The sequence below is a fragment of the Anguilla rostrata genome, chromosome 14 (assembly GCF_018555375.3).
Source record: "Anguilla rostrata isolate EN2019 chromosome 14, ASM1855537v3, whole genome shotgun sequence".
NCBI classification, from domain to species: Eukaryota; Metazoa; Chordata; class Actinopteri; order Anguilliformes; family Anguillidae; genus Anguilla; species Anguilla rostrata.
In genome coordinates, this window is record NC_057946.1 from 26,407,481 (window position 1) to 26,421,193 (window position 13,713).

General features: G+C 45.6%; 1 protein-coding gene across 1 annotated transcript; it reads right to left on the minus strand.

Moving 5' to 3' along the window:
* Positions 1-204: 204 nt before the first annotated feature.
* On the minus strand, positions 205-12,683 carry kcmf1 (potassium channel modulatory factor 1). The gene is made up of 9 exons (XM_064307821.1): positions 12,470-12,683; positions 7,429-7,596; positions 6,162-6,301; positions 4,569-4,670; positions 3,533-3,710; positions 2,254-2,491; positions 2,089-2,099; positions 1,707-1,728; positions 205-1,047 (listed from the first exon to the last, which is right to left on the minus strand). The coding sequence occupies exons 1-9, from the start codon at positions 12,483-12,485 to the stop codon at positions 786-788; spliced, it is 1,137 nt and encodes a 378-aa protein (XP_064163891.1). The 5' UTR covers positions 12,486-12,683; the 3' UTR covers positions 205-785.
* Between the last annotated feature and the right edge of the window lie 1,030 nt (positions 12,684-13,713).

Below are 13,713 nucleotides of genomic sequence, written 5' to 3' on the forward strand. Positions count from 1 at the left end.
AAACATGGCAGCGGGTATAAGGCAAGGAGACAGGCGGTCACATGATTATGTGCAGACGGTGATGTCACACACTGTGATGTCACATCGGGGAGGAACACTTTGCCACTATTTTTTTTTAAAGCTACTGCAAGTTCCGATAAAGATTAAACTGAGATTTAAAAAAAAAGACCTAAAGTGTCCCGTTTCAAATTAAAAGTTCATAAAAATTGTTAAAGCTTTATTTTTTTTTTTACGTTTTAATGACAGAGTCATTAAAACTCATGCACACTGGGGGAAAAACCTCATGCAGTAGTTAAGGTAAACCATCCAAGCACTTTTTATTCGTTAATATTGATAAATACAGACAGCAGCTTCACTGGAGACGGAGAGTTTCCTCTTCTGAACGTGGAGTTTTTAAATCAGGAGCAACATCTGCAGCTGCATCTGCCACGGCTACCTAAGTTTACCCGCTAAAGTAGAAATTAATTATGTGGAATTGATTATCAATTTATATATATTTATTTATATATATGTATATATATATATATTTTATTTGACGCACTCTCTCTCTCTCACTCTGGCTCTTTTATGAATGTACACAATGTATTTAAGGGTGACGGACCTGAAATTACAATCACCAACGAAGAAAAGAAAAAAGAAATTTGGGGGAAAAAAAACAAAACAAAAGAAAAACGGAACGAAAAAAAACAAAAAGAAAAAAAAACGAAACAAACCCAAACATAACTGTTGTCCACTCTCATTGGCAGTTACAGCACAGAGGACATTGTCTGCGAGGTGTGATGTCATCAAAGGGGAGGGGAAGGCGGGCCCTGCCCTCGATTGCTCTCTTTCAGGTTCAGGTTCTCTAGGGCCACGTCCAGGGGCATGATGTCTACGCAGCCCATGGCCCCGAAGTCGGCGAAGTCCCGGCGCTCGTCCTCGTCGGAGGAGGAGCTCTCCTCGCGCATGAGCGTGGACAGCAGCAGCTCCTGCACGAACAGGCTGCGGTCGGCCCGCTCGCTCTCCAGCGCCTGCCGCTCCGCCTCCGACATCTTGGGCTCGTTCAGCCTGCGGGGGGGGGGGGGGGGGCGCGATGGATGTTCATTATTTACTCTTCAGATCGTATGAATTTAGTGACCGTTAAAATCATCATTAACTTTTCATTGATCGATAATCATTATGTACGATTAACTACTTGTTCAATGGACACCGAGAGTTTTTAAGCCGGGCCTGAAGTTCTTTTCGTTCGGTTCTCCTAATTGTACTTTGAATGTTTTTCTTCCCACTGGAGAGTTAACCTAAATTTTACCTAAGTACAGGTGAGTGGGCTCGGTAAGTACAGATGAGTAGGGGGCGGTAAGTACAGGTGAGTGGGCTCGGTAAGTACAGGTGAGTAGGGTGCGGTAAGTACAGGTAAATGGGCTCGGTAAGTACAGGTGAGTGGGTGTGTGGTAAGTCCAGGGGCGTGGGTGCTGTAAGTACAGGTAAGTGGGCTCGGTAAGTCCAGTTGATTGGGCTCAGTAAGTACAGGTGAGTGGGCTCAGTGAGTACAGGGGAGTGGGCTTGGTAAGTAGGCTCGGTAAGTCCAGTTGATTGAGCTTGGTAAGTTCAACTGAGTGGGCTTGGTAAGTAGGCTCAGTAAGTCCAGTTGAGTGGGCTTGGTAAGTCCAGTTGATTGGACTCGGTAAGTACAGGTGAGTGGGCTCGGTAAATACAGGTGAGTGGGCTTGGTAAGTACAAATGAGTGGGCTTGGTAAGTAGGCTCAGTAAGTCCAGTTGAGTGGGCTCGGTAAGTACAGGTAAGTAGGCTTAGTAAGTCCAGTTGAGTGGGCTCGGTAAGTACAGGTGAGTACAGGTGAGTGGGCTTGGTAAGTAGGCTTAGTAAGTCCAGTTGATTGGGCTTGGTAAGTACAGGTGAGTGGGCTTGGTAAGTCCAGTTGAGTGCGCTCGGTAAGTACAGGGGAGTGGGCTCGGTAAATCCAGTTAATTGGGCTCGGTAAGTACAGGTGAGTGGGCTTGGTAAGTAGGCTCAGTAAGTCTAGTTGAGTGGGCTTGGTAAGTACAGGTAAGTAGGCTTAGTAAGTCCAGTTGATTGGGCTTGGTAAGTACAGGAGAGTGGGCTCGGTAAGTCCAGTTGAGTGGGCTCGGTAAGTAGGCTCAGTAAGTCCAGTGATGGGCTGTAGTAGAGGCGTCTTGGCTCGGAAGACAGGAGCGCTCGGTAATACCATAAGTAGCTGAGTGAACGGGACTTTGCAGAGGAAGGCGCAGGTGAGCTGCTTGTGAGGGAGGCTGGGGTTTGTGTTGCTGCTGGTCTGCGTGATGGTGGTGCTGATGTTGCCGGGGTTACTGCGGCGAGTGGCGTTGCGCGCCGTCTCCAGCTGCTGCCGCGCCGCCTGCGCCTGCTGACGCTCCAGCTGCAGCTGCATCTGCAACTGCTGCAGCTGCGACGCAGACGGCCCAGAGGAGTTGAGCTGCGCAGAGCGCCGCACGCCCGACAGCTGCGATAACAGCTCTGCAGAGAGAGAGAGAGAGGGAGAGAGGGAGAGAGAAAGGGGGGAGGAGAGAGAGAGAGAGAGAGGGAGAGAGAGAGAGAGAGAGGGGGGGAGAGACGAGAGAGAGAGAGGGAGAGAGAAAGGGGAGAGAGAGAGAGAGAGAGAGCACTGAATCCACACAGGCAAGCCTACACTTATAAACAGGTAAAAAATGAACAGATGTACATGAAAAGGTGAAGGACGTACAGGAGAATATGGACGGGTAAAAAACACACAGGTGCACACGGAGAACATAAACGCAAAAACAAACCTAGTACCTCACAATTCTGTCACAAGGCTCTCCAGTAGAGTATTTTTAAAGCATATACCACTGCAGTAACAACATAACCTGTCAATATGGGCTGACTGAAAGCAAATAAAATGGAAATAAAAGGGTCACCTCACGGTGTCCACCAGCCTGCAGGCTTTCACTAAAGCACAGATACAGCTCTACAGGATTAAAAGCTGCATGGTGCCTCCCCTGAATTTTCAGGCACGGACATGTCAAATGAACACAGAGGGTCACACACAAAATGGAAGCTGAGGAAATGAAAAGAACACGGTGATCTGTGGAAGGAGTCTATGGTGGCAAACACCTCGGTGAGGAAAACAAGAGGCGGGGAAAGAGCCAGAGGACAATGTATCAGTTAGGGTTGAAGTCTCCTGGATCAGGTTGGGTTAGGTTAGGGTTACAGTCCTGTAGTTCAGATTGGGTTAGGTTAGGGTTACAGTCCAGTAGTTCAGGTTGGGTTAGGTTAGGGTTACAGTCCTGTGGATCAGGTTGGGTTAGGTTAGGGTTACAGTCCTGTAGTTCAGGTTGGGTTAGCGTTACAGTTCTCTGGATCAGGTTGCAGTAGGTCAGGGTTACAGTCCTGTTGATCAGGTTGGGTTAGGTTAGGGTTATAGCCCTTTGAATCAGATTGGGTTAGGTTAGGGTTATAGTCCTCTGGATCATGTTGGGTTAAGTTAGGGTTCTAGTGTGAAAACAGTCCCCCACAGTAGGCCTCCCCATGGAGACTAACCTGCGATGGGATCCATGGCTTCCCTATTGCTTGGTGAATATGAGGAGCTCTGGGAGGAGGAGAGCCCCCCGGTGGAGCTGCTAGTAAAGTGCATGTTGGACCGGCGCGCGCGGGGGCCCCCCAGGCCGCGGCCGGGGTGAAACATCCTGCGCACGTGCCGAACACCACTCGACTCATCCTGAGAAGCCAGGTTAAGGAAGAGCACGTATACACAGCATAGAGTACAGCACATATACACAGCATAGAGTACAGCACATATACACAGCACACAATATAGCACATTTACACAGCATACAGTATAGCACATATACACACAGCACACAGTATAGCACATTTACACAGCATACAGTAGAGCACATATACACAGCATAGAGTATAGCACGTATACACAGCATAGAGTATAGCACATATACACAGCATAGAGTATAGCACATATACACAGCACAGAGTATAGCACATATACACAACATAGAGTATAGCACATATACACAGCATAGAGTATAGCACATATACACAGCATACAGTATAGCACATATACACAACATAGAGTATAGCACGTATACACAGCACAGAGTATAGCACATACACACAGCACACAGTCACTGTGTAATACTAGCAATCCTGAGGATCAATATAAGGCCAGAAAACTGCCAAATGCTCCATGAAGACCTGGACCCTGTATCACGAAGCAGGATTACCAAATTAGCTGGATAACTGCGCAGAGTAAAACTTTGAATCCTCTCAAATCTGGAACATGGACAGAAGTAAAAAGTGCTGGTTTTACTCAGCCCAGTTGTCCAGCTAACTCTCCTGCTTCGTGAAATCCCCCCCCTCCCCCTCCCTGCCCCCCCACGAGCAAGGTGGATCATTTCAGATAACAGCACTTCAGCTGGTGTGCCCAAAGCCTCTGTTCAAGAGAAATCATAACCTACCTTGCGCTTCTGTGCTTTTAATTTGAACATTTTTACCAAATGCGACCTCTGACCTGCCGGGAGAGAGGGTCAGAGGCCAGCAGGAGGAAGGGTAAAAAGGATATTAAATCTCGAGGCGCTCGGTGCTCGAGCGTGAGATGCGCTGCGAAGTCATCGGTCACGTGATTGGGGTCGCCGCCGGGCAGCGCCGCGCATATAGGGCAGATCTGGAGAAACACAGGAGCACACTCTCATCTCCCCCCCGACCAGCGAGCGAGAAAAACTCAAACCATTGCGCTACGGGCAACAAAACGCACCCGTACGACACTCAGCTCCACACTCTGTACTGTACTTTAAACCCAGCGCTGAGATTAAAATCAGACTGAGATATCACACGCCACCACCCCAGGAAACTTCAGACGGGGGATCTCAAAGCACGTCTCCGCCCCAGGACGCAGCAACGATGTCGGAGCCAGACAAACTGACCCGCTGCACTGACTGCGCAAGGTTACAAACAGGCGTAGCAGTATGCTACGTACATCAGTAAAAACGTGGATAAATGACGCTTCCCTAGAGCAGGACCAAAGAAACTGAATCCTCCAGGCTTCTTATTCGGAATGGATGCGATGGCTTAATCGCGGCTACTTGTTTTCCTGTCAACCGCTGAACGAGTGGAAGGGAGATGCGAAAGGAATATTAAAGGAACATTAGATTATCCATATCCTGATAATTCCTCCTTACATTATGATCAATCAGCCTAGCCCGATTGCGCAACGTCAGGCTAATGAATGAAATTAAGCATCGTTAACGGAGAGCCGGAGTTTTTAAGTAACCACGGCATCGGCTGCCTCCATTACGCGATCGGCCGCAGCGAATGAGCTCGCTTTGTAAAACGTTCAGTGGCGCGGGTCGCTGGAACATCGTTTTCAACTGGAAAGCTGTAGCGAAATTCTACCATTTGAAATGGGGGTGGAGGCTTGGGAGAACTCAATACGTTTAATACCCACAAAGCAAACTTGCAAGGCGTTTGCCTTGAGCCGTTATCGGTGTGTTTGAGGCACGGCGCGCTTGAAGAGTTTACGTTTCCAGCCGCGGCGTGATCTCAGAGAGAGCAGGCCAAACGCGCAGCCCAAAGCCTTCTGGGTAGCGAGCGCGGCTGAACCGGGGCTAAGACCGTATCTCGCGCATCGGGCCGTAGCCGGTTTGGAAGAAGAGGGAACACGGGGCCCATTGCTGGCCCCAAAAACAACAACAACAAAAAAAAACGGGCCCCTAGATGACTCGCGGGACACTCGAGACTGGACGATTGGTCATCTGGATGCCTGGAGCTAATATTACTTTCCCCTGAACTCTTAGCCGCGATGCTTCAAAGCAGAGTTGATTGTCCAGGATTAGCTTGAAATCTGATCGTCAGATTATTAGTCAGTTCTGTAGGGAGAATTAGTAAGTGGGGGGTCCTGACGGCTAAACCCACTGATCAGTATTTTGATGGGACAGCGGAACCTGAATTTTCACATGTACAGCTGTCTAAATTCACAGAAAAGAAATTAAGTTTGCAACCTAAATATATCAGCCTACATATAACCTATAACCAATATACATCACTTACATCTGGACTACCACACAATGAACAAGGCTGCTATATTCAGATGCTTGGTAGGCCAGAGGCCTCAGACGGCTTAACAAACTGGCCCCTGATTGGCCCGGGAGGTACTCACCACCTCCGTGGAGGTCTCGGCGTGCTCCGAGGTGACGTGTTCCTGTAGAGACGTTTCCGTGTAGCCCATCTTCCCGCAGTACGGACACGTGAAGGACTGCGGCTGCTCGACTGAGAATGCCTCGCCGCCGTAGTACAGGTCTGCGGGGGGGGGGGGGGAGCAGAGCACCACTTCACTCCCCGGGCAAGGGTTTTAAACACACACTGAAATACAGACACTTCCGCCCACAACAGAAAAACCAGGTACTTTCTCAGCCATTTCAGTGTTTCACTTGCCTAAATCTTTGGCAAGACGTCGTAAAGTCACCGTCTATTAGATATTGGTGAAACAATAACAATCCCATGCAATCAACCTGGTAATTTCCTATTGTTACGACACAATATTTACATGATCAATCCCTAGTAAAATGAACCTAGTTGCTAGACGATTACAATTAGGCCTATTACTTTGAACCGAAATGGTAGTTCCACTACTTGCATGGTTTGTGGAGTCTATATCACTGCAACAAATTCATTTTTGTAAATAACAGATAAGAGGTTACAGTGCAATTAACCTGTAGTTACTTTTTCGTAACACATACCCGGTATTTTCTCACTGTTACCAAACATTTACATGGTAAATGCCTAGTAGTTAGGAGACCATTAACTAGTGTTATCACATCCGCTTTTATTTTGACTGAAAAACAAAGGAACAAAGAAACAAAAAAAAGAAAAACAGTTAAACCGCGCTGAGGCACCAGCAACTCAACCCTTTAGCCTTTCTAGTCTCCTAGCAACGCACCATGGTGCAGCCCCTCCCATCTGCTTTCTCCTCCAATTTCCACCCTACCGTACACCGGCAGGTGCACAAAACAGCCCAGCTCCTGAGTTAACCCAGTGCTGGCGATCTGAATATTAGGATCACAAATGGGACTTAAACATTCTAATGCATTTACGCCAATACTACAAATGATTCTTAACCTTAACCACAGTCAATCAGCCCTGATAAACAACCTTAAAATAATGCTAACCTTGAATGGGAAATCCAGTAGAAGCACTTAAAGTATGCAGGTGGGAGCGACATCAACCACAATGCATGGGGGGAAACTTACCGAAATCTACCCTGATTAATATACACTGCATGGGGGGGTACTTACCGAAATCTACCCTGGTTAATATACACTGCATGGGGGGTACTTACCGAAATCTACCCTGGTTAATATACACTGCATGGGGGGGTACTTACCGAAATCTACCCTGGTTAATATACACTGCATGGGGGTACTTACCGAAATCTACCCTGGTTAATATACACTGCATGGGGTGCTCTGTCGTGTGTCTGGTGGTGGTGGCTCCGCTCTCGTAGCACGAAGCGCACAGGTCGTAGTCGTAGCAGATTAAACACTTGTATCGGCGCCCTCTGAAGTTTCCTTTCAAACACGCGTCACAGCTGACACCTAGCGGGGAAGCAGAGGGGAAGACCCGTTAGCGCAGAGCACGGCCACGCCCTGGCCGCAATCCCGGGTGCGCGGGAGCTTTTAAACAGACCTCGCTTCGCGTTAGCGTAGCTTTACAGGAAACAGCCTGCATGCAGCAGCACCTCGGACATGAGGAAGGTTAGGGATTTGGGCTCCACAATGTTCGTACGTTTGAAAATGACGTCCAAATTAAACTGCACGCGTACCTCTTTGCTAATGACAACTGATCGAGCAAGCGGGAAGGCTTTCCGAAGGACACGCCCCCTTTTGCGGTGACCCGCCTTGGCTTCTGCAAACGGAGCTTGCTCTGGCCCTTCCTTACACCAAACGCTGTCGATTTTCCTACACTGTATTCTTTAGCAGTAGGGCCGAGAGGTTCTCCGTTTTGCCCGTTTTGATAGCGTTCCCGGTGTTTAATCAGAGGAAGGCGTGACTCATGTCCATTTAATGCTACCCCTTTTGCATGAGCGATAAAAACGAGGAGAATATTTGATATTCACGGTTTTACACCGATTCGGCTCACCGGACAGTTCATAACTGAGGCATACATGTTCACAGGACATCGGCAGACGGCATCAAAAGAGATTTTTTTATTGAAAGTTAGTCCAAGTTTATACTGTAGAGAACTACAGGACATCGGAAGTGCCACATGGGCTTAAACATTCAGCTAAAAAGCTAAAAGAAAGCTAATAAAGACTATTTTTCCTCAAAGTTACTTAATAGAATGAGAACAAAAGCTGGAGAATAGATTCCACCAGAACAGGTTTTTTGTTCCTGTTTGGGGAATTTCCCAGACTTCGAGGGTAGTGGAATATTTGACTGTGCAAAAATTTTACATGATTTTCGAGCAGGATGGAAACCCTGTCAGAATATGCCTTTTTAGAGTGCGAACTGGTTGGGTAACTTCATAGCACTGTAAGACCATTTGAGTTAAAAATGTTTGTTTTTTTAACCGTAATTACACATTTAAACAACCTTTAATTCTCCATTTTCCTTTTCTTCCAAAATTTAGAATGGCCGATCGGAAATGCAAGCCAGTCTCATCCTTGCGATGTCCTCCATCAATTCTGGAAGTCACACGCTAAGCGGGCACACTGTCACAAACGCGTCCAGCCAGCTGTTGATTCTTGTCAGGATCCTGCAGGACAACTGTGCAACTGGAGCATGGAGATAGCAGACTTCAGACTGGAAACCCATTGGCCAGGAGGCTGACTGTCATGGGATAAGGGACAGAGGGAGGATCTTGCAGAACGACAGTCACCCAAGCCTGGGAAACACAGTGGCCAATTACATTTCAATCTACAGGATAGCCAATCAACACTGCCAGAGGCTGAACGAGAATATCACAGTTCTGGAGGGAGAGAACTGTACGTTTGAGCCACTCCCCTTTTCACACCGATGTGACGCGCTGGATTGGTGTTACCAAGGTGGTTATTTTGCACTTCCATCTCAACTGTACAGAAACTTTCACACAAAAAAAAACTCTTTTGATGCTGTCTGCCAATGCCCTGTGAACATCCAGCTCTGGGCACCTAATGACCACAGGTTTTCTGCCGTTGTGAAATTTGATCCGGTAAACACAGCCCTCTTTGTTCCTAATGCAAAACATTTGAATAAGTTCCACCTATAAACAAAGGATGTTACACAAAACAGAGGAATACAAGATGAACAGATCCTGGACTGAGAAGTCTGATAATGTTGGATTTTAGTTTGTAATTTCAGTAGTAGCAGTAGTAGTAGCAGCAGTAGCAGCGGTAGTAGTAGTAGTCGTCACAGTAATAGTAGTAGCAGTAGTAGTAGCAGTAGTAGTAGTAGTAGTAGTAGTAGTACCAGTGGTAGTAGTAGTAGTATGGGGCGACATAGCTCAGGAGGTAAGACCGATTGTCTGGCAGTCGGAGGGTTGCCGGTTCAAACCCCGCCCTGGGTGTGTCGAAGTGTCCTTGAGCAAGGCACCTAACCCCCAACTGCTCTGGCGAATGAGAGGCATCAATTGTAAAGCACTTTGGATAAAAGCGCTATATAAATGCAGTCCATTTACCATTTAGTAGTAGTAGTAGCAGCAGCAGCGGTGGTAGTAGTAGTAGCAGTGGTAGTAGTAGCAGTAGTAGCAGTAGTAGTAATAATAATCTATATGCAAATCAGATCCACTGGAAATTCAATTTTGTCTCACTGGCTAGCGTCTCTTTATTCACATCCAATGATCCCTCCAATTTAGTAAAAGTAGTTAAACCATCAGAAACAAGACGGCTGCTTTCCCTTGAAGGGTTAAGCCATCCCATTAACAACCAAAACTTTGAACGACAAGGGCAATAATGGCTTTGGGAAAACTCAATTCACATTAAGCTTAACGGGTGCTTTTTCATTAGCAGTCACAATATGCTGTCTCAGTGTTGCGCACATTATCTTACAATGCCCACAACAAGCCCTTATTTCGAGCCCGGAGAATGAAGACATTTGAGAGATCAAACAGCAGGTGTCAGTACAGCAATGTTTGTGCTTTACCGGGTCCGGAGCACGCTCACTTCAGGTGCGTACCGCCTCACCAACTGCCATTTCAGTGCACGTTCCGGCTTGGCTTCACTTATGGGCATACAGTGTGTACATTACCTAACTGCAGCTGAGGCACTGCCAGAACAGATGAGCCTTAAAGACACAGTGTTATCTCAGTGTGGGAAACCAAACACAGGATATTTCCAACAACAACTGTCCACCAATTAATTGCGTTAATGAACTATGATTTTGCGCATCACTTTTCCATGGGGGATAAAATAGTTAAATGAAGCCTCGTCTCGTCAGCGTAGTGAAACACCCCATAACCTAAGCAAATCCATCCTTTCTTTCCACAGACTCCAGGATGCAAAGTTGATAAGGTGACTGACTTGTAATAATAATTATACAATGCAATAGGATATTGTAATTGTCATTCTAATCCACAGGTCCAAAACACTGCTCACTACTACACACACTAACCCAACTACCACCACAAGTTGTCCAGTGCAACTGCAACTAGTGAAGTGTTCAATTTGACTGACGTGCAGAAAAACAGAATGAGCATTCCTTTACATTACATTACATTTATTTGGCAGGCGCTTTTATCCAATGAGCACAACGAAAGCCATTTTCCCCTACATATTCCTCAAGCCCTTTTGACCCAATGGGGTAACCCTCAGATCCAGAATCCAGCACTCTGACCACTACTCCACACACTAATCCATAACCCTTGGGTCCAGAGTCCAGTACTTCTGACCACATCCACACAGTCCCAAATTACTCCCAAATTATGTGTATATGTTCATTTCTGAAACTTGTATAATCTACAAAAAGTATAATACAGTACTGTTATCGACCTGAGCACTCCTGTCACGAGTGTCTATCAATGTGTGGAATGAATGTGTTTATTTTCTCCTAGGCAACACGCCTGTGTACTGTGGGAAACCCCTTCTCTCTGACAAATGCCGTTGAGTTGACAAGGCTAGATAGACTGAAAGGCATGCTCTAAACACGAATTCTTGTGGTTGGTAAAATAAAATGTGTGTTATAGAATACGTTGTATTTCTTTGTACAAAAATCTTGCACGCTGAATTTAAAAGAGTAGGATTTCACAAAATCGGTTAAAAAAGCATTTTTTCTTGTTTAAATGGAACAAGTTTAGCTTCAGGTTGCAGAACTGTACAACCATTCAATAGACGAACAATAATGTGTCGATAACATTAGTACACACTTGCTTGATCACTCCCCGTCTGTCAGCTGGCCGTATATGTACTACCACCAAATGCAGCTAGCCAACGTTACTCCTATGAATGACTAAACGAGCGAGCAAAATAGGTAACGAACCAACTGGCTACGCAATACACAAATACTAGCTAACTTACCTAAATAACGCATAAACTGTTAGACTACTTTCAAACGCGACATGAAGGCATATTCCCGGAGAAGAACATCTGTTTGATCATGAAACAACAAGATAGCAACAACTAGCAATGGCTATCTATATTATACCAGCTAATGTTTGCCAAGTTAGGTAAATTTTCAAGCGTCTAACGTTAGGCTACGAAAAAACAACCTAGCCAGCTATCTAGGAATCTTCGCAGGGAAGTTATGGTTGGTTTCTTGTAAATTAGATATCCATTTTGAGAATAACACATAAAGCCAAGTTAAACATTCAAGGCTTACTAGTCGCTGAGATAGCTAGCTAGCTAACTAACGTTAGCAACATACTTCCTTTTTAGTTAGCTAGCTAGTTACCTACTGGTACAGCCAGTATTGGGGCATGTTAGCTAGGTTGCCAATGGCTGTTTTGAAAGTAGGCCTCTAAGGCCTCATCCTTGTCACGGCCACTTTGATGACAGTGCATTCACCCCAATGGCCGTATCTTGAGGGAGCTCGGAACATCGACAAATAAATACAAACAACAACTCGAAAGCGGGAGCTTTCTTCTTCCGAAAGACAGAAGTTCTGGGGCGCCTGTCCAATGTCCCTGTCCTACCAGCTAGCCAACTGGCTTGCTAGTTAGCTAGCTATCTATGGTAGCCGAATAGAGCTATGCCGTCCGAGGCCATTCCCGAAGGTTAACGTAATTGAATTAGGGCTTGCACCAATTTGACAGCCGGGGTTCAGCGAAATAGGGGGTTAGTTAGCCTAGTAGTTCATACGCAACATTAGGTATATACCTCCTTTCAGCCAGCAAAGAAGGGCTGGGAAAAGGTGGCAAATTTCATGGCCGCCGCCATCATGAGCCTCATCCAATGTATTTCGATATAAAACATGGCAACGCTCGGGTACAGAGCTGGCCAGCTACCGACTTAGCACCCTTTCTGGTCACAGATATCAGTTAATCTTCGCGTAACCTTACCTTCATGTCGGGACATCCTACAAGCGCTGATACAGCCCACTCCTCGGGCTCCCGATCACGGAACACACAAAACGATGCCGCTTTTAGGTAAACCCGGGGCTCACTCTCCCGTCTACTTTCTCATGAAGATGAACCCGGAGCTTGCACTTCTCTGCTTCCCCTCGCCGTCTTTGACTGGCGAAGTGCTGGTGGAAAACACTAGAGGGGGTAACTCAAAACGTCGTTCGTCTGTGAGTGAAGGCCACAGATTCATTGTTTCGTTACGTTTCGTTCAGACGAAGTTATAAATACAAAGTTTTTTTTACATTTATTTATTTATTTATTTATTTTTTTAGATCTATTTCATTTTCTGCCACATGCCATGGTTAAAAATGTGATTTCAATGCATACACATTTTGTTCCAATTATATACATTTCTTTCATATCTCTGTGGTGACTATGAAATACTAAAACGTAAAACCCTGGCTAAGTGGCTATGAATATTATTGATTTCTCAGACGTATACACTGCGTGTGTTTACATCTACAGTAACACAAACTGTACAATTACTCTTTAAATAACAAATATATAAAACTGGATAAATAATGTGAGGTATATTTCAGACCCAAACAACGTTATCTGATCAAATACTTATATACTACACATATTTATCTCTGACACTTCAATTCACCAGCTGTCTTTAAGGCAACTATCTGCAGGTGCATTAGAACAACATTGCACATGCCTGTAGCCTACTGATTGCTGTCCTCTGGGATACAGTCTCATGCAATAGGTTTCATGTGCCCTTCAAAACCCATTGCATTGCAGTTGACACGCCAATCATAACGTTCAGGGGTCAGAAACATCTCTTGCCTGCCCTAGCAGATCTCACTGTTCTAATTCTTGCTGGTAGCTCAAATTCTATTTTCATTATTTCTTACCATCTGTTTGAGTGGCTCTTGATTTGGCAACCTGCTGGATGATGTAGGCCTACATCTGTGACTAAAGAGGACTCATCTTATCGACTGTTTTTCTGATTAAATTGTAAGTGAAATGAGCGAGTTATTAATTTTCCCCCAAAATTTTAAGAATAAAATCCTGCCTCAGTTTAAATAGGCTAATTGTTTCTTCTATTCGTTATAGTGAAACATTCATACATTACATAAGAGTCAGATGCACTTTTATTTTACTGCAGAATTCATGGTGATAAGAACAGAATTTTATTTAAATTACATAATTTCCTGATGTGAGTTATTCATGAAATA